Consider the following 27,645-nt stretch of genomic DNA (forward strand, 5'->3'; position numbering starts at 1 on the left):
GGCTAAACTACTGTAACCCGTCAGATAAAAGTTTACTGGCGCTCCAATGAATTCTGTATTGGGGTCACTGGATTGTAATGCAAATGAAGCTTAACTTTCTGTTGTATATAGGTTCTCTTAGGATTCTAAGATTTTGGGCTAATGCACAAAAAACTTACTAGGCTTTGTATAGGTAGAGTATAGTAAGAGTATGTTTTGTAGGCTTACTAGTCCCTGGATGTGGTGGCTGCTTTTGCTTTTTTTACAAGCTTTTTTTAAAATTTTCTTTATTATCATCTGGTGAGCCTGCTGTTAACACATTTTCTATGGTAACAGCGCTCACCTACTAGGATAGGAAATGTTAGGAATGCAGAAATCTTTCCTTTCATCTTTATAACATGTTGGTATATTTACTTGGTATATGTAACAGATCAAAAGGTGGCAAATAAGATTGTTAGGATTTACAAAAACTTTACCCATACAATTTAGGGCTCATTTACACAAGTGCAGAAGCTCACACAGCGATCAGGGGCCATTTATTGATGTGGCTGGACCAGTGTGGAGCTGTGTGCAGGCAGCCTAAGTTAGTCAATGGGAATGTAGCAGCTATATGGACTCACCCACACATCCAAGTTTGACAGGCATTCAGGTGCAGATGCATGGCCTCGAATGCAGACAGTGTGCATTCAGATTATGCACCCATCTGTGCACCCTTGTGAATGAGCCCTTAATGGAATTCTGTAATTTAAAAAAAAAAAAAAAAAGCTGCTAGCAGGCATAAAAATAGACACGTAGAGGAGTCTACACATATCTGCAGCAGCTTTAAAGTGATTGTAAAGGCTCGTTTTTGTTTCCAAAAAAATAACAAACCTTATACTAACCTGCTCTGTTGCAGTGGATTTGCACAGAGCAGCCCAGATTCTCCTCTTCTTTGGGTCCCTCTTCTGTGATCCTGGCCCCACCCTCCTGTTCAGTGCCCCCAAAGCAAGCATCTTGCTATGGGGGCACCTGAGCTGTGTCACAGCTCCCTGTATCCATTCAGACACAGAGCCCGACCCAGCCCCGCCCCCTCTCTCCAGTGATTGGCTAGCTGACTTTGATTGACAGCAGCGGGAGCCAGTGGTGCTGCTGCTGTGTCTCAGACAATCAGGAAGGAGAATTTCGGATGGCCGAGGGACTTAAGGACATCGCTGAACAGAGAGGGACCTCAGGTAAGTGTTAGAGGGGCTAAGGGGAGCTGCTGCACACAGAGGGCTTTTTATCTTAATGCATAGAATGTATTAAGATAAAAACCTTATGACTTTACAACCCCTTTAACCATTCTCTGTATGCCTAACTACAGTTGTACAGAAAACAATTAAAGCTGCTGCAGGTCTGTGCAAGCTCACTTAAGTAGATATGTGCGGTTTGCTTTGTTCCGAATTAATATTCAGACAAATTTTTCGTTATTCGGAGATTCGGAAATATACAATATAAGTGAATTTTACCGAATGCTCCAAATAACGTAAACGAAATTTGTCCGAATTTCGGAAATTCGGACTGAAATTAGAATCAAATTTTACTTTTACTTTTACTTTGAACTCCAGTCGAATTCTAACTACACATATTGCTGAAATCAAAGACTATGTGTGTTATTAGAGTACCATTTCGAAATATTACCGTTTTTGTTAAGCCAAAGGTGGTTTAAAGAGTCATTGTAATCATTTGATGAAGATTTTTCTTTTGTTTGTTCACTTTGCTGCATTCAAATCGAAAACAATATAACATTTTTGTTTCGACCGATTCGAAAATGTATCGATTTGAACGTTTCGAATTGAAAAAATCAGTAAGTTCGAAGAAAATTCGAAAATTCCGAATTCCGAATACGAATTGAATGTATCAACTGAATTGAACTAAACGAAATAACTAGATTAATGAATCAAAAAGAAACAAAACAAATGTTTTCATCATGCACATGTCTACATTTAGGTGCCTGTACATTATACCTTCTAACAGCTTAATTTTTTCAAAGTAAAGCATTAAAACGAGAAAGGAACAAGGTATGTGGCAGGTTGAATATTACACAATATGAGCTAGTCTGGCACTGACCCCATCCCTATATTATTTAACAAGTAGAAAGGATACAAACACTGCCCTAACTTCTTACAGGCCAGCCAGTGCTGAACACATTTCCCCAGAAATAAGGAACAAGATTATATTTACTGTTTTGCAGTAAACATTGAATTTATAGGCTGCCCACATATTTAGTTAAAACTACACATTTTCTACAAAAAGACAAGATTTAGACCAATTCCTGTAGATTGCCTGTAAACCTGGTCATATATAAGCGTATTAGGCTTTCAGACACTTCTTATGCTTGGCTGCACATGGCTTGATCTGAAACACATTTTTATATTCCCTGCAATGATCTTATCTAACCAATGTGGATGTTCAACACCCACGCTAAATGGATGTAGATGTAGTTGTACAAGAACTGCGTACATGCACTGAAGGAGCTTTTGTATATCCACATCTGCGGTCCTAGTCATTGAAAATTCAAGTGAATATCTGTCATCTTGAAATGCTGTGTGTGGGTTCTCTGTTAGAATAAGTTTCAAATTAGCCTTCATGGTCAATAATTGTTTATATATTTATATAGGTAGAACTCCAGCACAAGCATGTTTTTTTTTTTTTATAGTTTAGGAGAATTGAGGATGTTGAGAATATTTACCTTCAAGTCTAGAAACACAATGAGAAGTGGGTAGAAGTGTGGGGAAATTCTACCTTTAATACTTGGCATTGTAACATGAGTTCGCATTGGGAAATTTTCCCTCTAATCCTCTGTCAGTGAGAACAATAACATTTTGGATTTTCCCTCACTCTTTGTCTGAACCACTTCCCGACCGGCGCACGCTGATGTACGTTAGCATAATGACACGGCTGGGCAAATGGGTGTAAGTATAAGTCCCATTTGAATTTCCCGCCATGCCATTGCGTGCGCGCCGCCGGCGGCGCGAGCGCCTTGGCTGGGAGCTCCGTGAGTCGGGTTGCGGGTCCCGCGGACTCGATCGCCGCGGGGATACTCCCGATCGCCTCACGGAGAGGACAAACGGGGAGATGCTGATGTAAACAAACATCTCCCCGTTCTGCCTAGTGACAGGATCACTGATTTCTGCTCCCTGTCATCGGGAGCAGAGATCAGTGATGTGCCACAGCTAGCCCACCCCCCTACAGTTAGAAATCACTCCCTAGTACTGACTTAACCCCTCCCCGCCCCCTAGTGGTTAACCCCTTCACTGCCAGTGTCATTTACACAGGAATCAGTGCATTTTTATAGCACTGATTGCTGTCTAAATGACAATGGTCCCAAAAATGTCACTGATTGCCGCCATTACTAGTAAAAAAAAAATTATTAATAAAAATGCCGTAAAACTATGCCCCAATTTTGTAAACTTTTCTATAACTTTTGCGCAAACCAATCAATAAATGCTTATTGCTATTTTTTTTTACCAAAAATATGTAGAAGAATACGTATCGGCCTAAACTGAGGAAAAAAAATTTTTTTTAAATTATTTTTTGGGAATATTTATTATAGCAAAAAGTAAAAAATAATGTGTTTTTTTCAAAATTGTCGCTATTTTATTGTTTATAGCACAAAAAATAAAAACTGCAGAGGTGATCAAATACCACCAAAAGAAAGCTCTATTTGTGGGAAAAAAAGGACGTCAATTTTGTTTGGGAGCCACGTCGCACGACCGCGCAATTGTCAGTTAAAATGACGCAGTGCCGAATCGCAAAAAGTGCTCTGGTCAGGAAGGGGATAAATTCTTCCGGGGCTGAAGCGGTTAATGACAGTAAAGCATGGTGAGGGTATATATACCAAATGTTGATACAGACAGCAATAAAAATCCTATGAGGTCAATTTACTAAAGCTGGAGAGTGTAACATCTGGTGCAGCTGTGCATGGTAGCCAATCTGCATCAAACTTCAGCTTGAGCCTTCAATTACATTTTGACAAAAAAACTGGAAGTTGATTGGTTTCTATGCAAAATTGCACCAGACGTTGCACTCTCCAGCTTTTGTAAATCAACCCCTTTGTGTATGTAACCCTCTCCCCACTCTATCCAAAACTATAACTAAAAATTTAGTACAGTTTATCTTTAACTGTCTTTGCTGTGTGAACTTAGTCCAGTGTATCATTACTGTATTCCTGTTTTAAACTGTTCCCATTTTTTGCTCAACCTAGTAACTCTGCTCCTGGTTCAACTGCTATCCTAATAAGTTTGTAAAACTGAGACTTGATTCTCTTTCTAGTCACTGACTAAAAAATCCTAAATACAAAATATAATGAATCTCAGATAACGATATGCTATAGACTCTACTTTGTAATAAACTTCAAAGATTTTCTACCTTCTAAGCTTTCCATTTGATGTCTCCTTTCTCATAGGCTCCGATCTATGCTTTAAAAGTCACAGTTGTTCAGGCCAGAAACCTTCTTGCAAAAGACGCCAATGGTAGGTTTTGTTGAGAGTATAAGGTTTGTCGTTTGTTTATTCAACCTTCTAAGGAAGACCTCCAGCCAAACAGCTAAATACACATTTAAAATACATACATAGCCATTGTTTTACCAGCCAAACCCAACCATGTATAGTTCCACATCTCCCTCTTCTACCCACTACCTGTCATGATTTTTAAAGTCATCTGTAATACAACCAAAGGGTGTTTATCAAATATTTGCCTAAAGTTCTTTAAATAATTTTTTTTTTATAATTCCTATGTCCTTCAACATTTCCAGCGAGTATTGTTTAATTGTTGCTTTACCTGAACTAGAGTTCTCTTCCTCTGAAGCCAACTGAGGATTCTCGTTGGATGCTGTCACTTTCAGTTGGACCTCCAGAAGTTGTTCTACAGCTGAGATAGGCAGCCTCTGTTGCTTTCCAGCTGTTGTTGAACTAGGCTTGCTGGAACTTATAGTTTAACAACAGCTGGAGAGCCACAGGTTGCCTAAGCCTGGTCAAGACCTGCCACCGGCCTAAAGATGTCACTCTTGCTAGCCTTTGTCGGTATGGCTTTTGCTTCTCACTCTGCCACATATGCTTTAACAGGTCCATGTTTACCTATGTGTATGAACCTGTAATGTTAGGGCCTTAGAATAAAAAAGTACTTGCTTTTCTGTATTTTGCAGCACTATGTTTAACATATATGTAAATCAAAATACTAAAATCTCATATACTGTAAGGTTTAACATGAAACTATGATTTTAAAAATAATTTTCAATATTTCTTAAATAAATGCCCTTAAAACAGGCTTCAAATGGAGACTACATGTGGCTGTTTTAACATAAATTGCACAGGCATGGCCCACTGTTGTCACTACCAAGAAGCCCATCTCTAGAAATGCCATGTAGGCATTGTCAGTGTTCATGTAGACAAGAAATTAATAAAATTAAGCTGCAGAAGATCATCAGCATGGAGACACAACAAGGGACGAAAAAGGTAAAAAAGGATTTTATCTAGAAAAGAATAAGGATTGCTTATGATACACAGTGCTTTAGCAAATAAAATGTTGTTTGGTTAAGATTTATATCTAGTTTATAATAAGGTAATAAGGTTACAAATATTTTACACAATATGAAATACCAAGAAATGTTTTTATGTTTTATTCACTGTCCCAGGATACATGTTAATATATTTCATCTTTCTTGTCATTTCCAAATTGCTACACCAAGGCTTCTTTAGTATTATGTCTGGATTTAATTAAATTGGAAGAATAGATAGATAAACAAATAGATAGATAGATAGATAGATAGATAGATAGATAGATAGATAGATAGATAGATAGATAGATAGATAGATAGATAGATAGAGAGAGATATGCATAAATTATTATATAACATTTCAGTTTTGTGTATTATTAAAATGTAAACATGAACAAAAAATATGATGTGAAAATAGAATTTTTGTACTCACCATAACATTCCTTTCTTGGAGTTCCTTTTCTGCAGCGTACACATGGTCGGACTTTTCGACCGAAATGGTCCAACTGACTTTCCGACGGACTTTCAACGGACTTTTGACGGACTTGCCTACACACGGTCACAACGAAGTCCGCCTGATTCGTACATGATGACGATAATAAGGAAGTTGATAGCCAGTGGCCAATAGCTGCCCTAGCGTCGGTTTTTGTCCATCGGACTAGCATACAGACGAGCGGATTTCTGGTCTGGCGGAGTTACGACGTAAAGATTTGAAGCATGTTCCAAATCTAAAGTCCGTCAGATTTTCGTCTGGAAAAGTCTGCTGAAGGTCCGATGAAGTCCACACACAATCAGATTGTCCGCCGGACTCGGTCCGGTCGAAAAGTCCGCCCGTGTGTGCTTTAGAGGCACACACCTGTGGCTATACTCCTTGGACACTGGTAAACAAAAAAACTGTAGGCCAGCCCAAGAGGACCCCTCTTACTATAAGCATACCTCATTTTTGTAGTAAAGAGAGCATAATCATAAAAATAGGGTGGGACCTTTGTTCCTCAATGGACTCCAGTAACGATTTTACAGTGAGTAAATAATTCCTATTTTATTTCTCATTCGTGGAGGGACACAGAAAGCTTTTCACTATTGGGACAAGCAAAAACAGTCAAACTGAGAACTGAAAAAAGCATGCGGAACAAAGAGCTGCCTGAAGGATTTTACACCCAAATCTGGCATCAGATGAGGCCCCAAAATCCACCTGGTAGAACATAAAAGAACGTGTGAACAGAAGACCAAATGGCAGCCTTACAAATCTGAGAAACAGTTGCTTGATGCCAAAAAGCACCTAACAAATCCAGCAGAGTGCAACTTGACAGGAAGGTCTGAGCCTTCTAGAGCAGGTGTCTCCAAACTTTCTGAACAAAGGGCCAGCTTACTGTCCTTGAGGATTTAGAGGGACCAAACTGTGGCCAGTGGGATTAGAAAATGCCATGGTTCTGGTGAGATTTTTATTGGTTTTAGTGGAATGCATAGTGCCCTATTGTATCAGTGGAAGGAATGGTGCCCCATTATTGGTATTTAAGATAAGAATGGTGCCCCATCGCTGCTGTCTATGGGAGGAATGGTGCCCCATCATTGGTGTCTGTGGAAGGAATGGTGCCCCATCATTGGTATTTGCGGGAAGAATGGTGTCCCGTAAATGGTGTTTGTGGGAGAAATGGTGCCCCGTCATTGGTGTCTCTAGGAGGAATGGTGCCCCATCATTGGTGTCTGTGGTAGGAATAGTGCCCCATCATTGGTGTCTGTGGGAGGAATGGTGCCCCATCATTGGTGTCTGTGGGAGGAATGTTGCCCCATCATTGGTGTCTGTGGGAGGAAAGGTGCCCCATCATTGGTATCTGTGGGCAAAATGGTGCCCCATTGCTGGTGTCTGTGGGGGGAATGGTGCCTCATTATTGGCGTCAGTGGATGGCATGGTGCCCCAAGGGCCAGATAAAGGCAAGCAAAGGGCTACATCTGGCCCACGGGCCACAGTTTGGAGATCACTGTTCTAGAGGAATGCTCCCAGTGCACCCTCATATAACCTTGCCCACTCTGTGGGACTCCGTTTTTTGTCTGTAGGTAATGGACCTCTTTTCCTGTGGAGACGTTTTCTAAACCATTCTTTTTTACCTTACGGTAACTTGTCTGGAACTATAGTTTTATGTAAAGCCAACTAATTTTTTCCAGTTTCTAGACCATAAGTTTAAGTAAAGCCAACACATCTTTTCCACATTATAGACCATATAGGTTTAAGTAAAGCCCACTCAATTTTTCCAGTTTATAGACCATAGGTTTAAGTAAAGCCTACTCAATTTTTTCAGTTTATAGACCATAGGTTTAAGTAACGCCTACTCAATTTTTCCAGTTTATAGACCATAGGTTTAAGTAAAGCCTACTCAATTTTTTCAGTTTATAGACCATAGTTTTAAGTGATATTAACTTATTTTTTCTTGTAAGTTACTCAGTTTTTTTAAGTTGGTAAAACTTACTTTCCACATGTATTTGATATGTTTAAAGGTTTTTATATAATAATAATAATAATAATACAATAATATGTTTTTTTAAGGTATATTCTCATAAAACAGGCTTTCAAAACAAATTAACATTTATTATTTATAAAGTGTTACAAATGTAATATTATTAAAACAACATCACATGTAAATGTAAACATATTTAAAAAATAAAAAAAAGAAAAGAAAAAAATGCCTCTTTCTCAACTAACACATCTGTAAAGAACATGGAAAACAGAATGTATTAACTTTTTTAAGCCTTTGGAAAGTAATTTGCACTTTAAATTGTGAACTTTTGAAGATAGATTCCCGACATCTAGCTCTAAAAAGATATTCTGAAAAATTTCAAAAGTATATTTTAGGTTTTTAGGGTAGCTTAGGTTAAAAGCATATATGAGTCCCATAAGAAAAACATATGCTTAGGGTATATCAAAAATTCCAGTGTGAACCTCTACTCCCTCAATAACTATCCCCAAGGTGGTACTATTTTCATCAGTAACTTTGTGGATAACAAAAATATTCAGGATCAAGGTAGATAGGTCTTCTTGGATCCGTGAGGCTTCCTCATCATCCAGGTCCTGTGGTGACAAAAAACAGTGTAATAAGATAAAGACCAGAACAGAAATCAGAACGGAAGGTCCTTTATTTGCACCAGCAACTTAATAGATTTATTTAATAAAATCCCAGTTAGTTAAATAAATAATCATTACATTCTTACAGCATATAGTGTCTTTAATATATATATTTATATATATAAATATTTAGCAAAATGCATTTCTAAGACATCCACTTCTGTGAATTTAGGGGATTTAAATCTCGGGTACAACTGACATTCTCAAATATTTGTGTGAATAAAAATATATAATTTCTTTGCGCTGCGTTTGTGTTGAGTTGTGCCGCAAAAATGACTGTTTCTGATGGTTTGGTTTTGAAGTTATTGCACATTAAATTCGATTTTATGTAACCTCAAGCCTCGCCCACTTTGCACCCCATGTTATTATGTTTTAAAAACAAATATACCATTTGTTTGTGCTGCGTTTGAGCCACTAAAACAAACGTTTATGCTGGTTTAGTTTTAAATATTATATTTGATGAAACCCCGCCCCTGCTTTGAACCCCATGTTATTAAATTTCAAAAACAATTATACCATATGTTTGTGATGAATTTGTGCTTCTATAAAACTGGTATTGGTATAGTGTAAATCATGAGCCAGGGCATTGGTGGCCAAATAAATGCCCTATAACATGCTAACCATTTCTCCTACACACAGAATGAACAGCCCATAATCATTCTTTCTGATACAAAATAAGAGTGCTATGTGAAAAAATACACTATATCAAGATGCTTGTTTTTGCTGCACAAATGTAGCACAAACTTATGGTATATTTGTTTTTGAAATGTAATAACATAGCGCAAAGTGGACGGGGCTTTAGGTTACATAATCTAACGCTGAATGTCCAATATCTCAAAAAACAGAAAGTTTGTTTTAGTGGTACAAATCAGCACAAACAAATGGTATTGTTACAATCAAGGGGTCAGGCTCGAAGACCAGTTGCTATAGCAGTGGAAGCTCACACAGGAACCAGCAGGATAGGAACACAGGCAGGTCACCCTGGCAGATGTTACAGGCTCACTTAAGGTGCGGAATCTAAGTACTAACCAGTGTTCACCAGAGCCCCTGATGGTGGAGATGGATTTTGCTACGTGCTAGCACCAGGCCGCGGTCCTCAGGATCGCCCCACCAGGAGGTGAACAAGTCGGGGTCAAGCAGAAGCGTAGTCGAGGAACAAGCCAAATGTCGGTAACGAATAGTAGCAAAAATACAGACAGCAGCAGGAGAGACAAAAGCAAGATATTGGCTGGAGACGGCCCAATATTCTGGCAACCAGGAAGTGCAGAGACATGGCTTAAATCAGAAAGTTCATGGAGGAGCAAACAGTTCAAGGTTCAATGCAAATAAGATTCACAGCAGGATCATTCTAGCAATCGTCCAAGGACCTGTCCAGGAAAACTGTCCTGCATTCCGGGTGGCTCAGCAAGCAGAGTCATTGCCAGACACATCCGAGGTCCCAGGTTCAAGTCCAGGTCCTAACAGATGTAATTGCTTTTAAAATGTAATAACGTGGTGCAAAGTGGGAGAGGTTTCAACAACTATAATGCGCAATATTTTGGAAACCAAACCAGCACATACGTTCAATTTTGCAGTACAAACGAATGCTATCTTTGTTTTTAAATTTTAATAACATTAGGGGCAAAGTGGGCTGGCCTTGATGTTACATAATCTGAATTTGAAGTCCAATAATATCTCAAAAACCAAGCCAGCTGAAAAATTCATTTTTGTGGTACAAATCAGCGCAAACAAATGGTATAATTGTTTTAAATTTTAATAGCATGGGGTGCAAAGTGGGTGGGGTTTCATCAGATATTATGAGTAATATCTCTGAAACCAAATAGCACAAACGTTCATTTTTTCAGCACAAATCAGCACAGATGCAGCACAAAAATGCTATCTTTGTTTTCAAATTTGAATAACATGGGGTGCAAATTGGGTGGGGTTTGAGGTCACATAATCTAAAATTTTATATGCAATGACTTCTAAACCGAATGCCAGAAACCTTCATTTTTGTAGCTTTTAAGCTTAACAGCCGGCGATCCCTCACCCCGCATCTTGGTTGCGTTCTGCCAAATGCAGTAAGAGCAAATTTTGCGTGCACACAAGTGAGTTGTCTCAATAGGTGTTTACAACGAACGTATGTCCATTTATTATAAATATATTAACCGGTTCCCGACCGGCTCATGTATATATACTGCGGCAGAATGGCACCGCTGGGCGAAACCCCTTCCGGTACATTTTCCCCTTTAAGAGCTGCCAGAGGGCGCACGGCGCTGCACGGCGGGGGATCCGATGCATGTGGCCGGCGGGCGCCATCGCTGCCTGACCATGCGTGATCGTGTGCACAAGAGCCAGCATGGGGATTTATGTGTGTAACACGCAAATCCCTGTTCTGTCAGGGGAGAAGAGACATATTGTTTGTTCCAACTAAGTAGGAACAACACTATGTCTCCTCCCCCAGTCAGTCCTATCCCCATACACTTAGAACACATCCAGGGAACACACATTTAATCGCACTTGATCGCTCTAGTGCTAACCCCTTCCCTACCAGTGACAGACCTTATTACTAGTAAAAAAAAAATAATAAAAATGCCATAAAAATTGCATAAATCTTTCCCATAGTTTGTATAACTTTTGATTTTTTTTTTTTTACCAAAAATATGTAAAAGAATATATATTGGCCTAAACTGATGAAGAAATTAGTTTTTTTTTTTTAAATTGTGGATATTTATTATAGCAAAAAGATTTAAAATTGTTACTTTTTTTGTTGATAGTGCAAGAAATAAGAACCACAGAGGTGATCAAATACCACCAAAAGAAAGCCCTATTTGTGGGAAAAAAAGTATGCAAATTTCATTTGGGTACAGCATTGCATGAAGAAGTGCCAAAAAGATCCGCCTCCATGGGAGGCACCCGCCTTAAGATGCTTCAGCGCGATGATAGTTCTTTTATAACTGAGGGTGGGGCCACACGGTGATGTACCCAGGTGACCCCGCCCCCCCTCTGATGCACGGTTACTTCCCAATGGCTTCCCCGTGGCGTCAGAGGGGGGTGGGGCCACCTGTGTACATACCATTTCAAACAGGGGGGCCAGGATCTGGGGATCCCCTTGTTAAAGGGGGCTTCCAGATTCCGATAAACCCCCCACCCGCAGACCCCCACAACCACAGAGCAAGGGTTGTGGAGATGAGGCCCTTGTCCCCATCAACACGGGGACAAGGTGCTTTGGGGGACCACCCCAAAGCACCCTCCCCATGTTGAGTGCATGTGGCCGGGTATGGTTCAGGAGGGGGGGCGCTCTCTCGTTCCCCCTCTTTTCCTGTGGCCTGCCAGGTTGCATGCTCGGATAAGGGTCTGGTGTGGATTTTTGGGGGGACCCCCACACCATTTTTTTTATTTTGGCGCAGGGTTCCCCCTTAAAATTCATATCAGACCCTTCAGTCTGGTATGAATTTTGAGGGGGATCCCTATGCCATTTTTTTTTTAAATTTGGCGCAGGGTTCCCCTTAATATCCATACCAGACCTGAAGGGCCTGGTATGGAATTTGGGACCCCCACGCAATTTTTTTTTTAAATATTGATTCGGGGTTCTCCTTAATATGCTTATCAGACCCAAAGGGCCTGGTAATGGACTGGGGGGATCCCATGCCGTTTTTTTCAGTCACTTTTATCTGTATTGCTGGGACCCGACAATTCATTATAGCCGCAAGTAGTTTTAAATGACTTTTTTCCTTTAGAAATGTCATTTTTTGCAGGGACTGTTCTAAACCCGGGAAAAATGTGCCACTTTACAGGCATACTATAGACACCCCCAGGTAAAAGGAATATTTCACTTTTATTGTTTCACTTTAAGCATTATTAAAATCACTGTTCCCGAAAAAACAGTCGTTTTTAAAACTTTTTTTATTGATACATGTCCCCTGGGGAAGGACCCAGGTCCCCAAACAATACCATGACAATACCATGCATATAAGCCTTTAAAATTAGCACTTTTGATTTCTCCCATAGACTTTTAAAGGGTGTTCTGCAGCTTTCGAATTTGCCACGAACACACCAAATTGTTCACTGTTCGGCGAACAGGCAAATACCCGATGTTTGAGTCGAACGTAACATGGGGCTCATCCTTATTACTCAATATTATACATTATATTTGTAAGTATAAAAGGTGCGTTTTAAGAACTAATGAAAATTAAGTAAGGTGCTTAATATATATATATATATATATATATATATATATATATATATATATATATATATAAAGAAAATTAATTAACATTTATTTATCTGTTGAAAATGATAAAAAAAATTATGGTAACATTACAAGCCAACAGAATCATTTTTATCAGTGTATGCTGGATGCAGAGATCCTGCAAATTCATTTTCACATCCTACATTTTATGAGGCGCAAAATAAGACTTCATGTCATTTGTTTTCTGCTGTGAGCTTACTTATTGATGTGCTATACGCCAGTCTTTGTCTAGCAGCAGGAATCTCCTCAGCTTAAACAAGCTCCTGTAAACACTTGGTGAGATCTTGAAAGACCTTTCCCCTTGCACACATAGATTGGCTTATGCTTTCCTCCCTGACAAGGTATTCATTTCTCCAAAACTTTTTGCTGAGTTAAATACTATGGAAAAAGAATTAATGAAAAAATGTTTTTTCCTGGATATGGGACCTGCCATTTCTGTTCTCCTCCATTCAAGCCCATTTCTGTTCTCAACAAGAATCTCACTGTTTCTGTTGAGAACATTCCCTACTTTAAAGTGGATGAAAACCCTTACATATACCCAGTGAAGTGAACAGCCTCAGATGATACACAGAGATGAAACAAATCCTCCTACATAAGTTTTACATGTACGTCTGCTGTCTTCAGATTTATATATTGTTTAGAAAGTGCATGTCCGGTTCAAATTTTCTCTTCCTGATTCACCTGTGGGTGTGGATTCTTGCCATACACTGTGAAACGGCTGATTGTAGGAAAGGCACATCCCCCCTCTCCACATAGGCAAAGACTTGCAGAGCTGTGCGGTGAATAGACCAGCTCTCTGCTAATCTATTTATAGCGCCCACCCTGACACAAAATTCAGCCTGGTTTTATCACAGTTGACGGAGAACTTGTCAGAAGTTATCATGCTGATAACAGAAGAACGGAGCAGGAGAAAGCCTCTGGACTTATGGCTTTGAAGAGAGATAAGAAAACAATGCAGATATATGTGCCCAGCTCAAATTTCATGAATCAAGTTTACATCCACTTTAAGGATTCTGTTAATAGATGATTGGAATCCCTATTGAAAGCAACCATAACAACCAGCCATTGCAGCTATATCCATTTGCCAGATTGTCAGACTGGACTAGAAAACATGATACTGTTCTTGACAACCCTGTTATTCTGGAATAATTGCAGCTAATGCCATTGACACTGCTATTTTGTGTTGGTCTCTAGGAGGATGATCCTACTGTCTGTGCATATGTGCAGAATTTTGTTAGTAATTGCTTGATCCGCTGAACCTGCTTGCAAAAGGCATGTTTTAGTCTACTACTGCTGCTACTACTACTACTACTACTACTACTAGCAGGGCTACTACCTCTTCCTACCAAAAGGGGTCCTTTTTCATCACCCAGGCATCCTTCTCTAAATTAAATTAAATCTATAGTCACAGCATATATTTTAATTTTATAACAGCACTGTAAAAGGCAATACAAACAATAGTTAGTTCTGACAATACAATACAAGCTCACTTGAAGAATCTTTCATGTTGTGATTTCTGCCTGTCTGATGGCCGTCTCTTTCCACAACTTCCTGGATTCCCTGCATGCTTTACAGCTATTCCTCTGCTGTTTACTTTTAATTTCTAAGGACAACATATCTCATGGTACCTTGTTGCCTGAAAGCAGTGATTCTTGTACTGAGTCTGTGTTCAAAGAACATCTCCCCTCAACACCTCTGTAGTTCAGAAGGCTATTTGAATTCTGTGACACAGCAGGGCCTGTGAATATATGTCACAGAATTCAAGGAAGTAAATGGGGGACTCTTCTCTATCATTCAGATTAATAGGAGTTAGCTATAAATAATTTAAATAAAATGTAGGCAGGAATATATGATTTTTTAAGGCAGGGCCATCCTTTCATGGCAAGTCTTGGACCTCAAAGCCCTGCAAGCTTACCAAGAAGCCCTCCTGACAATGAAGGGGCGCCCTCACTTTCTGAAGTGGCAGCCAACATTGACCCCTTCTAAATAGGCCAGACCTCCAATTACAGGTTCCTCTATTCCACTCTGCTTCTCAGTCACTGGCTTTAACTGCGTGGATGTTAAAACACAGAATCTGAAGGATATGGGTATACTGACTCATTCCTACCATCCTCAAGGTGAGAAAATAAACCTCTTGTAGGACCTACCATTGCACCTGGAAAGCCTGCTTTGTCCGGTGCAAGAGTGGGCACCTCAAATCTCAGGCATATTCTATTCCTCACATCTTGGCCTTCCTCCAGCCTGGTCTGGATCAGAATCTGGCTCTTAGTACTCTAAAGGGTCAGGTTTATGCTAATTCATACTATTCATACTATTCCAAAAACCTTTTGGCTTTACACTCTCTTATTACGACCCTTATACAAGAAGTTGTTTATGTTAATTCCCCACTGGTAATCCAATGGGATCTGAATCTGGTACCTTTGGTTCTTAAATACCTCTCTTTGAATAGATTCAGGAATTACCAATTGGGGGATCCCACGCGTAAGGTGGCCAATTTAGTGGCTATTACCCCTTTCAGACGTGTCTCTGTGTTGATGGCTCATTTTTGTTAGGAGCCATTTATTGTCTTACATAAATATCTAAACATAGATATTGGGAATTTTAACTTATCAGTAAATTCCATATAGTGGAGTACAGTACAGGACACAGAGCCCTCCCCTCTGTCTTCTGTTTCTCATTATTGCCTTCTACAAAAAAATAAAATAAAAGGAGTCCCATGGAGTGGGTGAGGTTATATACTGATGCAGTGGGGGCATTCCCAGCAAAGCTGAAGATGACAGCATATACCCCATGGTCTATGTACTGTCTTGTAGTCTACTCCAAAAGAAAGAATTTACTGGTAAGTCAAAATTCCCATTATTCATGGAGTTAGAGGCCAATAGTCCCTGAAACAAAATTGAAAGCACATAAACCTGGCCCTGAAAGCAAAATGTTGGTCAAGACCCGCCTGCAAGAAAGAGAGCATTTGTTCCATGTAGAAACTTCTAAGGTTGAAGCCCAGAGACTCACACTAAATTAGCTATGCCTTCTTTGTCAAATGATAGACCTTGCATTATAGGAATCACAGACTCTGTGATTCCGATGTCTGTGTTCCTCGGAATCTGGGTTTCAACAGTGAGCGACAGTGAAGAAAGATGACAAATCAGTCCTTGGAACAGAGGATCCTGATAATCTGGCAAAGCCCATGGAATGTATGCCTGTAGTCTTACCATGCTGGTGTACCACATCCACCTGGGCCTGTCCAGAGCAATGAGGATAACCTGAATGGCCTCCATCTTGATCCTGTGAACCTGTTTAGAAAGAAATTTCAGGGGAGGAAAAGCATAGATTCGGGTGTACTGGCCCCACTGAGTCACCAGAGTATCCACTGTTTCTGCTATAGAATCCTTATAGCTGGAATCAAACCTGTCCAGTTTATTGTTTAACCTGGTGGCCAGGAGGTGCATATATGGTGACTGAGGTCTGGTCTGTCCATGCCTGGGAAGTACACAGAGGGCAAGCCTGGAGCAAGAAATCCTGCCCAGGACAGGATCTGATCTATCTATCTTGCTGCAATGAGACTTCTGGTTCCTGCCTGATGTTTGATGTATACAACAGTCGTGTCATTGACTGACTGAATCCGGATTGGATGACGTTCCAGCGGAATGGTCCAACACAGCACAAACAGCCAAATCAGCCAGGATGTTAATCAAGATACAAGACGTCAAGTGCCTTGAACAGAATGCCCAGGACTCTTCCCTAGCCTGACAGGCAAGCATCCATCACAAGGATATTTCAGAAGACAGGAAGGATTTCCCTAGTTGCAGAACAGGATTCCTGAGCCACTAGGCCAGAGATAACCTGTTTCTTAGTGCCAAATGAATTGGTCTGCCTAGGGACTTTGATTTATGTCTGTCTAGGATTGATTTGTCTCACAACGTCAAATAAGTAAATACTACTGGGCCTTCAGTTGAGGTCAGTAATTGTGTTTATCGAGGGCAAGGCAGCAGAAAAAAAATGTAATGTACCATTACCCCTGAAATTTATATTACATGTTTACTTGAATGGCTGCACTTAAATAGTTCGCTAAACAGCATATGCTAAAGGAAACCCATTTTATTATTGATTATCGAGTAATCAGAAATAAAAATATGGCACCTTTTATTTAATCTTTTGAGCCTATAGCAAAAAGCTGAATTTGGTTTTTACATAGCACTATTAAATTGGACCTAAACCCTAACACATTTGTAGACTACTCATAATTTCCCTCCATAGTTTGTCACCTTAGCTGTTAAAAAACATTGTCTGGAGTGGAGCCTAGTGGTGATGCCATCACATCTGCTGGAGTGAGCATAGTGGTGGATTGTTTGAAACCTATATACCACAGTGTCTTGTGAGTTGTTTTACCATGCTTTTAAAATAATGGAGGTACAAAGTTTGCTGCACGAAGGAGTTTTTAATGTGCTTTCTATACTGACTGCTGCCAATTCTGTTGATGGTGGAAATGATTGTCTGAGGGAGTGTCCACCTGGAGTTGGCTGGGAAATACTGAGCTTGCGTAGACCTCCATTGTATTGGGGTCTAGGAGTCCGGAAAGTAGCCTTATTACTTCTTTGGTGGAGGCACACTGGATTTACTATTGCAACACAGAAAACCTACATGATTGCACATCTATGGGACACTATTTTGTGTGACTATTTATTCCCCTGTGGGACTTTATTTATATCTATTGGATTTTCTGTTTTACAATTTTAAATAGTTAATTCACATATGAAATATTATTGTTTTTCGTGAGCCCTATTTATGGAAGGGGTAGGCAACCTTTGAGAGGCAGAGATCTACTTGAACAACATGAAAGAGATCAAAGATCACACTACCTTAAAGTGGAAGTAAACCTCCATCTCTGGCTTTTACCTATAATAAGCCTATAATAAGGCTTATAATAAGCCTATAATAAGGCTGAAGCCTATAATAAGGCTTACCTATAGGTAGTGTAAATCTCTCCTAAACATGCACCATTTAGGAGATATTTACTGTACATGCTGCCAGTGACATCATTGGTGCATGCACCCTGAAGGAAAGGCCACCCGTGCCGTTCCTTCAGAGCTATGTGCCGTAAATGGCAGCTCCCATGGGCATGTGTGGGAATGACGTCATCACGGCTCCGACCAGTCACAGAGCCGGAGTCTGCGAACCCGGAAGTAAGACGTATGAAGATGGGAGCGCCTGCAGCTCTGATATCTTGGTGCTGGAATGCTTACATTTAAGGTAAGTTTAACATAATGTGCTAGTATGTGATGCATGCCAGCATTTAATGACATTACTTTGCAGGGTCCAAAAAAAAAAAAAAAACGTCCAGTGGTTTACAACCGCTTTAAAGGTGGACAGTGTCAGCCAATAGTGCAGTACACACTTTGGTAGGGCAGTGAACGGTGTATGGACAGTGTCGTTAGGGCAGTGGACAGTGTGTGGGGCAGTGGGGCAGAGGTTGGTGTCAGTATGGCAATGGACAGTGTCAGTAGAGCAGTGGATGGTGTCAGTAGAGAAGTGGATGTGTCAGTAGGGCAGAGGCTGAGATTCCTCGGTCTCTTTCTCTGCAGCCTCAGCTGCACTGGAGAGTGAATGAATGGGAAGTGCTCTGTGCTGAGTGGCTTCTTGTTTCTTCCCAAAATGAAGCATAGTATGCACAATTTACTATGCTCCAGTTACAAATGAACACAGTGAGTCATCGGTACTGATCATTCACTGTGTTCATTCAGAAAAGGAAGGGGCCAGTAAATCCCATATTTACCGGCACCATCCACTGCTCTCCATCCTAAAACAATTTCCTGCAGCAGCTGGTGGGAGAGGAAAGGAGGGGAAGCCAGCGGTGCTAAAGGGATGGGGGGGGGGGGGGCACAGGGAGTACATGGGGCACCAGGCACCCAAAAGAGGAGTAACAGGGACGGGAGGGGTGGAGGGGGCCGAATTTACTGGTACCGATCCCCTTTTCCTCCTGCAGCCCCTGAATGCCAACAGGTGGAAGAGGAGGAAAGGCAGCTTTCATCGGCTGCAGGAGGAAAGCAGATCAGTACATGTAAATGCTGCCCCCGGAGCCCCTCCTGTCCAAGATCTGGGGGTTGGCAAGGAAGGATCGCAATCTACCCATTATCTACATGCAATCGACAGGTAGATCACGATCAGTGAGTTGCTCACCCAATTTATGGCATGATAATTTGATCTTTTAGGATAGGATTGTTTTTTTTATTAACACATTAGGGCAGTGCAACACAGTTTGTTTACTATTTAAATTGCTACACTGGTATCTGGGTGTTGATGAGTGCTGCCGTCCCTTTTTATGTAATTGAGTTTATTTGTGGGCAGCACAGTGGTTAGTGGTTAGCACTTTCGCCTAGTAGCACGGGGTCGTTGGTTAAAATCCCAACCATGGTGCTACCTGCCTAGAGTTTGCATGTTCTCCCTGTGCCTGCGTGGGTTTCCTCCCACACTCCAAAGACACGCTGGTAGGTAAAATGGTCCTAGTATGTGTATGTATGAATGTGAGTTAGGGACCTTAGATTGTAAGCTCCTTGAGGGCAGAGACTAATCTAAATGTACAATATATATGTGTAAAGCGCTGTGTAAATTGAGCGTGCTATATAAGAACCTGAAATAAATAATTTGCACTTTAGCACAGTTTTTTGCTTTTATAATGAAAATGAATTAACCTTAAGATTTGCAGAGTGTAACATTTACATAGAATAAAACATATTGGCATAGTTTATAGCAGTGACGGTCAGCTTGAAAATTATTGAAGACTTCAAGTGCAGTCCCCAACACTTCCAGAGAGCTGCACAACAGCAGTGCATTTTCATGAATTTTCATACATTGTGCTGATTTAGACAGGCAACTTAGAATGAATGGACTATAATGCACCTCGTCATCCAAAAATTTCAGTCCTGCTGTATTTTTTGCAGTGTATTGCAATGCACACAAAAGAAATTGAAGTGCAATAACATCCGTGTCAGTGGACTCAATAATAGCAGCACTGGTGTCAGTACAATGAACTTTGTGAAACAACCCCCACCCCCCGCGTTGGTGGTCAGTGGTGGTAAACATTAAACCCTCATCCTGTATTTGTGTTCATGGCACAGAAAAAGTTAACACCTACCCCCTCACCCATACTCACTGCATTGGTAGTCATAGCAGTGAAAGTTATAAAGTTATAATGTAATGCTCCCTCCCACTGTAAAGATTGGTGATAAATGTAAAGTAAAAAGTTAAATGTTACACTTTGCTTGCTCCCATCCAGCTCTTGTGCCGTTGAGGTGAGTGTAAAATAATACTCCATACAATGACATCGTGTTAAATAAATAAGAATTTAAAATGTAATCAAAATTTGCTCTTGCAATGGAGTAGACTGTTTTCTCATGAGATTTGGGGTACTTCTTGTTCCCCTGGATTCTCTTCAGAAGTACAGCGATGTCACACCCAGCAATGTGGATGACAGGCATTAGGTAACCAAAAAACAGGTATCTTTTAAATATATTATCAGCCAGCAATTTTTACAGGGGGAGGTAGCCTGGACATTTTAAACCTAATTTGCATAATGCCGCAAGATCTACTTTAAGCAGTTAGTAGCTACCCCATGTCTAGTAGCTTATGCACAAATCACTATGTTTAGTACATTTAAGTGGAACTTAATTGTATTTGAGTTAACTATGCTTAAAAATATTCCTTTCCCCCTCTTGCTACTTATAATATCTAACAGAGTCGCTGAAAAAGGGGTACAGCCATCTGTAAAGGGGTCAGGTCCTATCAGTTCAACAGAGGGCCCAGGCACCTGCCCAGCAGGAGAACTGGTTGTACTGCCTTATCACTGGAACCGATCCTCCTGTGGCTCTCCCAATAGCATAGCTGGATTCTCCTCCTCTCCATGCAGCTGTGCTGCAGGGAGAACCACAGGAGGATTGGCTCCAGTATTTTCGTCCCCCCATCCCCCTGGTGTCCAGGCTCCCCTGTGTGCCCTCCTCCCCTGCAGTGCATCCGACTTCTCCCCCTCTCTCTCCAGCTGGCTTCGGCTGCTGCAGGCCACACAGGGAGATTGTTTCAGGATGGAGAGTGAGGAGGTGGCGTTAAATATGAATGAACACTGAGCAAACGGTACCGATCACTCGCTGTGTTGGTTTGTAACTGAAGCCTGGTAAATTGCGTTTACTATGCTTCAGTTTGCGAATGAACAGGAAGCCTCAGAGAACTTCCTATTCATTCATCTCCAGTACAGCCCCCTGATATTTCACCGGAGTTCCCTCAACAGAGTAATTCAAAAATTTAAGAAAAAAAAAGTTGTAAGAAAAATTAAAAACAAAAATTAGGGGCTCATTCACATTTCTTTGCTCTCTGAAGAGCAATCAGCATTCAGATTGCTCTTTAGAGAGCATTTGACAGACGATGAGGAGGCGTATCGCATCTTTTTACAGAGGTTAGGCAGCATGGGCAGCAGGGGGGAATATTATTTGAGCATAGTTATAGTGCCTTGAAAAAGTATTCATACCCCTTGAAATTTTCCACATTTTGTCATGTTACAGCCAAAAATGAAAATGTATTTTATTGGGATTTTATGTGATTGAAGTGAAGTGGAAGGAAACTGATGAATGGTTTTCAATTTCTTTTTTACAAATAAATACGGTATGTGAAAAGTGTGGTGTGCATTTGTATTCAGCCCCCCTTAGTCAATACTTTGTAGAACCACCTTTCACTGCAATTACAGCTGCAAGTCTTTTTGGGGATGTCTCTACCAGCTTTGCACATCTAGAGAGTGACATTTTTGCCCATTCTTTGCACAATAGCTTAAGCTCTGTCAGATTGGATTGAGAGCATCTGTGGACAGAAATTTTTAAGTCTTGCCACAGATCCTCAATTGGATTTTGGTCTGGACTTTGACTGGGCCATTCTAACACATGAATATGCTTTGATCTAAACCATTACATTGTAAATCTGGCTATATGTTTAGGGTTGTTGTCCTGCTGGAAGGTGAACCTCCGCCCCAGTCTTAAGTCTTTTGCAGGTTTTCTTCTAAAGCCACGTACACACGAGCGGAATGTTCGACATAAAAAGTCAGACGGAAGCTTTTCATCGTATATATGCCTCATCAGACTTTTTTTTAGAAAATTCTGACGGACCTAGAAATGAAACATGTTCTAAATATTTCTGATGGAACCAATTCCTATCGGGAAAACCACTCGTCTGTATACTGTTCTGACGGACCAAAAACGACACATGCTCTGAAGCTAGGGTGTTCCTGTGGGCGGCACAGTGGTGTAGTGGGTAGCACTCTCACCTAGCAGTAAGAAGGGTCGCTGGTTCGAATCCCAACCACAACACTATCTGCCTGGAGTTTGCATGTTCTCCCTGTGCCTGTGTGGGTTTCCTCCCTCACTCCAAAAGACATGCTGGTAGGTTAATTGGATCCTGTCTAAATTGTCCCTAGTATGTATGAATGTGAGTTAGGGACCTTAGATTGTAAGCTCCTTGAGGGTAGGGACTGATGTGAAAGTACAATGGATATGTAAAGCACTGCATAAATTGACGGCGCTATATAAGTACCATAAATAAGTACAAGACAGAAGCTATTGAGCTTCCTTTTTCTAGTGCTGTACGTCACCGCGTTCTGGACGGTCAGACTTTGGTCAGACTTTGGTTTGACCGTATGTAGGCATGACCGTGTGTAGGCATGACCGCTTGAATGGAATTCTGTCGGAGTTCCATCTGAGAAACCTTCGGAGTTTATTCCGACGGCAAATCCGGTCGTGTGTACGCGGCAAAAGATTGCCCTATATTTGGCTGCATTCATCTTCCCATCAACTTTGATCAGCTTCCCTGTCCCTGCTGAAGAAAAGCATCCCCACAACATGGTGCTGCCACCACCATGTTTCACTGTGGGTATGGTGTGTTCAGGGTGATCTGCAGTGTTAGTTTTCGGCCACACATAGGATTTTGGTCTCATCTGACCACATGTTTGCTGTGTCCCCCACATGGCTTCTCACAAACTGCAAACTGGACTTTTAATGGCTTTCTTTCAACAATGGCTTTCTTCTTGCCACTCTTCCATAAAGGCCAGATTTGTGGAGTGCATGACTAATAGTTGTCCTGTGGACAGATTCTCCCACCTGAGCTGTGGATCTCTAGGGGTATCAGAGTAAAGGGGGCTGAATACAATTACACGCCACACTTTTTAGATATTTATTTGTAAAAAAAAATTAAAACTGTTTAGCATTTTCCTTCCACTTCACAATGATGTGCTACTTTGTGTTGGTCTATCATATAAAATCCCAATAAAATACATTTACGTTTTTCATTGTAACATGACAAAATATGGAACATTTCAAGGGGTATGAATACTTTTTCAAGGCACTGTAGTATTAAGTTGAATGACACTTTAATGTTGATTGAGAGAGTAAAGTTCGACTTTAGCAAGAAAAAGAAAGAACAAGTAAAAAAAAAAAAAAAAAAAAAAAAAGAAATACAAAAGCCAGTAAAAAAAAAAAAATATGAACATGCAATAACTAAAAATATGTGCCCACTGAAAAAGCACCATGATTTCTCTTTAATATCTTGTTTTAATCTTTGTAAACTTTGTAAAATATTTATGAGAGATATATCTGCTTCATTTGTGTGCTCTAACATATAGTGTAGTGCTAATTTTTTTATTTTTATTTTTACATATGTATCATATTTGATCTTGGTTTATTATTTTACTTTTATCTGTATGACACAGCAGGGAAAATAATAATGGATCAGCCAACTCCACAGCACAGTGTGATAAGTGATCACTCCTAGACATTGATACACACTGTGTGGGAGTATGTGTTTGTACTGTGTGTTCCTATAATTGGCTGATAGTGCAAACACTGTGCTATGTATCCATGCTTTTTATTTCTTAAACATCATAATGTTTAATCATTATGTAGCTGCTAATTTTATATAAAATATTTGTTCCACTTGAATTATTTGTGACACATGTCTCTTTAGTTATTCATTTATCTAAGATTTGGATTGGTAATTGTACTTTGCTGTGTTTTAATTATGATTTAAATTTTTGAGCCGGGGCGAAAATAAGGCAGCCAAACTTAGCCAGCACCTTTTAAAGCTGAGCTCTGCTTCTTCACGATTGTACATGCTCTTCTCTTAGACTGAAAGTAGTTAGTCGGAATTTATTGCACACTGTGAGTTTCTCACAGTGTGCATTAGAAGCTGCAGCAACTCATATCGAGCCTGCCTCATTTCCAGGCTGGGGGACATCCAGCATCATCTAACCCTGGCCTGCCATGTTTGACTGTCCCTGATCTGCCCCTTCATTTATGGACTTTCAACGTAAATGTATATGTCCCTCACACCAGCTATGAGCTGCCTGCATTGTATAGAAAAATACAGAAATCCTAGTGATGAAGTCACTAGATCTAAAATAAGGTGTGTAATGAAAATGGAAAGGTTTTATTTAAAAATATAATCAGCATGTTGATGAGCAGGAAAGGATAAACCATGGAAGGCAAAATATAAGCAGTATAAACTTCAGCTCTAGGTATAAGAGTATGCAACAGGTCCACATAAAATTGAGTCTGTCACAATAAAAATATAGCAGACTGTACCTTTTATGAATTTATAAAGCCAAATCCAGGGTAATTTGTTTTATATTGTTAGAAATAAACAGTTAGAAATAAATAAATAAATATATAATATAGTCTCTGCTTGCCACAGTCTGTTCTGTAAAACTGATCACAGTGTAATGGTGCAAAGAATGGTGCTGATGTTATCATATTAGCGCTGTTCTCTGCATCATTGAGGACCACCCACCTCCAGAGAAGAGGTAGGAGGAGGACCCCATGCATCGTTGTGTTTTATCGTACAAAACGGCCTGAAGACATCTGGAAATAGAAGTAAGAAAAAAATGTAAGAATCATCACAAGCCCGGAGTTGGGCTTTAAGGGGATGTTGTAGTATATCAAAGTAAAATTATGGTCAGCACTGACCTTTACTGAGAAAATTCTTGCTAATATATGTCATTCCAGAGCAATGACATCTTTTCATCTTCACTGACACAGTGGTGTCACTGTCCCACATTGTATCAGCCCAGAGTCAGATATTGTCTTTTAAGGTTAGAAGCATATTACACATGATCATAAAATCAATGGCTCATTACTCTAAGTCAGGGGTAGGCAACCTGGGGCTCTCCAGCTGTTGTGGAACTACATTTCCCGTGAGGCATTGCAAGGCTGGCAGTTACAATTACTCCCAGAGGCATGATGGGACTTGTAGTTCTGCAACAGCTGGAGGGTCCCAGGATGCCTACCCCTGTTCTAAGTTAAAGGGGTTGTAAACCTTCATGTTTTTTCACCTTAATGCATCCTGTGCATTAAGGTGAAAAAACACGTGGTAGTGACCGGCCCCCCAGCCCTCCCATTTTACTTACCTGAACCCTGGAACTTGACCGCCGGTGGCGCGCTGTCTCTATGCCCGGGGTTCTCGGCTCTTGATTGGATAGATTGATAGCAGCGCAGCCATTGGCTCCCGCTGCTGTCAAACAAATCCAATGACGCGGGCTCTGGGGGGCGGAGCCGAGTCATACATTCGGCGGCTATGGGACACCGAATGTTGGACCCAGGAGCGTGCCCGCAAGGTAACCCCCTCGGGGAAGCGCTTCCCCGAGGGGTTATCTGATGCGGGGAGAACCCGCGAGAGCCGCCGAGGGACCCCAGGAGAGCAGGTTCTGGGCCACTCTGTGCAAAATGAGCTGCACAGTGGAGGTAAGTATGATATGTTTGTTATTTAAAAAAAAAAAAAAACGAACCCTTACAATCACTTTGATCATCATCTGAACTTGTGATGAACAGACTCATAAGGACCATGGCCATGATTTGTTCCATTCCAGTGGAAGGAGCACTCATCTTTAAGGACCAAACAATAAGTGGTTGGAAGCCTTCTCTATAGCTCTGTTCTTGCTAGGAGGTCCCATTCTTTATCTTGTTTTAGCTATGGTTTTGCTTTTCAAACTCTGACTGACTGGTCAAAGTCTATTAAAATGGATATGGTCACTACTGCGGCTGATTCCTTGATCATAGAACATTTGGAACAAATTATTTTTGCCTTAAGCTTTAGTTGTGAGGGTCTGCTGGAGGTGGTCTGCTGCCATGTCTTATCTCCTGCATGTGTCTCCTTTTAGTAAACATGCAGAGGACACTTTGGTTAAAATGTTTGACTTTGGAATCTGCATCTAAGAAGCACGTGCTCTGCATGGTCTTTGAGGGACACCATCTCTTTGGATCCACCCTGGTTGCCTCTGCTGTTATTTTTCTTGCGTCATTAGATTTGGAGCCAGCTGTTCTAGCAGCTGTTGTTGATTTGCTCCTTCACTGGGGCCCTCTGAAGTTTCCCGCTGGCTTTCTGGGTAGCAGCTTCTGCAGTGCCTTTGGAACTTCTTCTGCAACATCGGGTGGGGCTCTTCCCCTTGGGCATTGTGCTCTGTGCCCCACTTCTTTTGCACCCCTGCTTAAGTCTGCACCACCTGTCCAAAAGTCTTTTGAATTTCAGATGAGGCTTGTTGTCGGGTGAACTGTGATTGGGTCATCTGAAAAACAACCTGAGTCAAAGCTTCCGCAGTTGGGGATAGCCCATTTTGGATGCCAGTGTCTACACCGGTACTAGCGTGAGTAGTGTAGGCCACCGCGTTTGGCTCATTCCCCTTTGAAGTTTTAGGGGTGATCAAGGCTTCAGCTTCCTGAATTGTCTTCATCAGTTAGGAGTAGGTCAGAGGGTCATTCTGGTCTCTTGCCCGAAGCTTGAGCATTATCTGATCTAATAGTTGTGCTCCTCTCAGAACTTGAGTCAGTAAGGCTTTGTTCACGGCTGACCCCTCCATTCCACCCTTCATGGTGACTTGATGTAGAGTAAAACAGTGCTAAAGTACAGCAAAGTGAATGGGGTGTAACATAAATATTAAAATAAATCAATTACTCAATAAAACTTATGTGAAATCTCCATTTGAAAATAAGTCCATATGTGAACCACTTTAAACAAATGATGTTGGGGAGCCAGTCACGGCCACCCCAAACGTGCTGTTCCGTGCCACTACCAAGAAGTCTGCGCACTCACCAGAGCCCCGTGACCCTATAAGCTAATAAAGGGTCAGAAAAGTGTATTTAGAAAAGCAGCACTGAGAATCAATGCTCAAACCACCAGGGATCTTTTTAATGATTTCCCTCCATGATGCTTAAAGGATGAAAATGCCACAAAAAGAAGAGGAATCCTTGCATAACACGTTCTTTTTAAACTGCATAAAAACAATACAGGTAGCTATTGAAATAATACAATGTCTTGGAGGGCACTTGATCTATTCTCAAGGATCAGATCCCACCCTTTCCTTTCAAGGTGAACTCTACTAGATCTGTGAGTGCTTCTGGGGCTTTTTAGAATCAGGCTACTGAATTACAAGGCTGCCACCTGGTTTTCTGTTCACACATTTCCAAATTTTAAAGAGCTTCTGTGCCCTTCAATGAAATATAAGGAAAATAAGATTTTTGCACTGTAAAAATCTTTTCATGGAGTCCAATGAGTCCACTCCTGTGTGTTAATAATCATGCTCTCAGTACTGCTTGCTTCAAAATTGAGCCATGCTGGTAGTAGAAGTGGTTATCCTGGGCTGGCCTAAAGTTGTTTTGTTTGCCAGGATTTAATCTGTAGGTGGCAGTATAACCCAAAAATGAAGAATTTCCTGTGTCCTTCAATGGACTTTAAGAAAAGGATTTTACAATGAGTAGAAAAATTATATTTTTCTGGGTTTAGGGAGGT

The 27,645-nt window shown here is 40.8% G+C and overlaps 1 protein-coding gene across 2 annotated transcripts in view; it reads left to right on the forward strand.

The window, feature by feature from the left end:
* The window catches only part of BAIAP3 (BAI1 associated protein 3), a 597,572-nt gene that overhangs the window by 334,433 nt on the left and 235,494 nt on the right, over positions 1-27,645 (forward strand). For both annotated transcript variants that reach the window (XM_073636787.1, XM_073636789.1), the window contains one exon: positions 4,406-4,472. In XM_073636787.1, the coding sequence (XP_073492888.1) occupies positions 4,406-4,472 (67 nt within the window). The remainder of the gene's footprint in view (positions 1-4,405; positions 4,473-27,645) is intronic.

Source organism: Aquarana catesbeiana, linkage group LG06, assembly GCF_042186555.1.
Source record: "Aquarana catesbeiana isolate 2022-GZ linkage group LG06, ASM4218655v1, whole genome shotgun sequence".
NCBI classification, from domain to species: domain Eukaryota; kingdom Metazoa; phylum Chordata; class Amphibia; order Anura; family Ranidae; genus Aquarana; species Aquarana catesbeiana.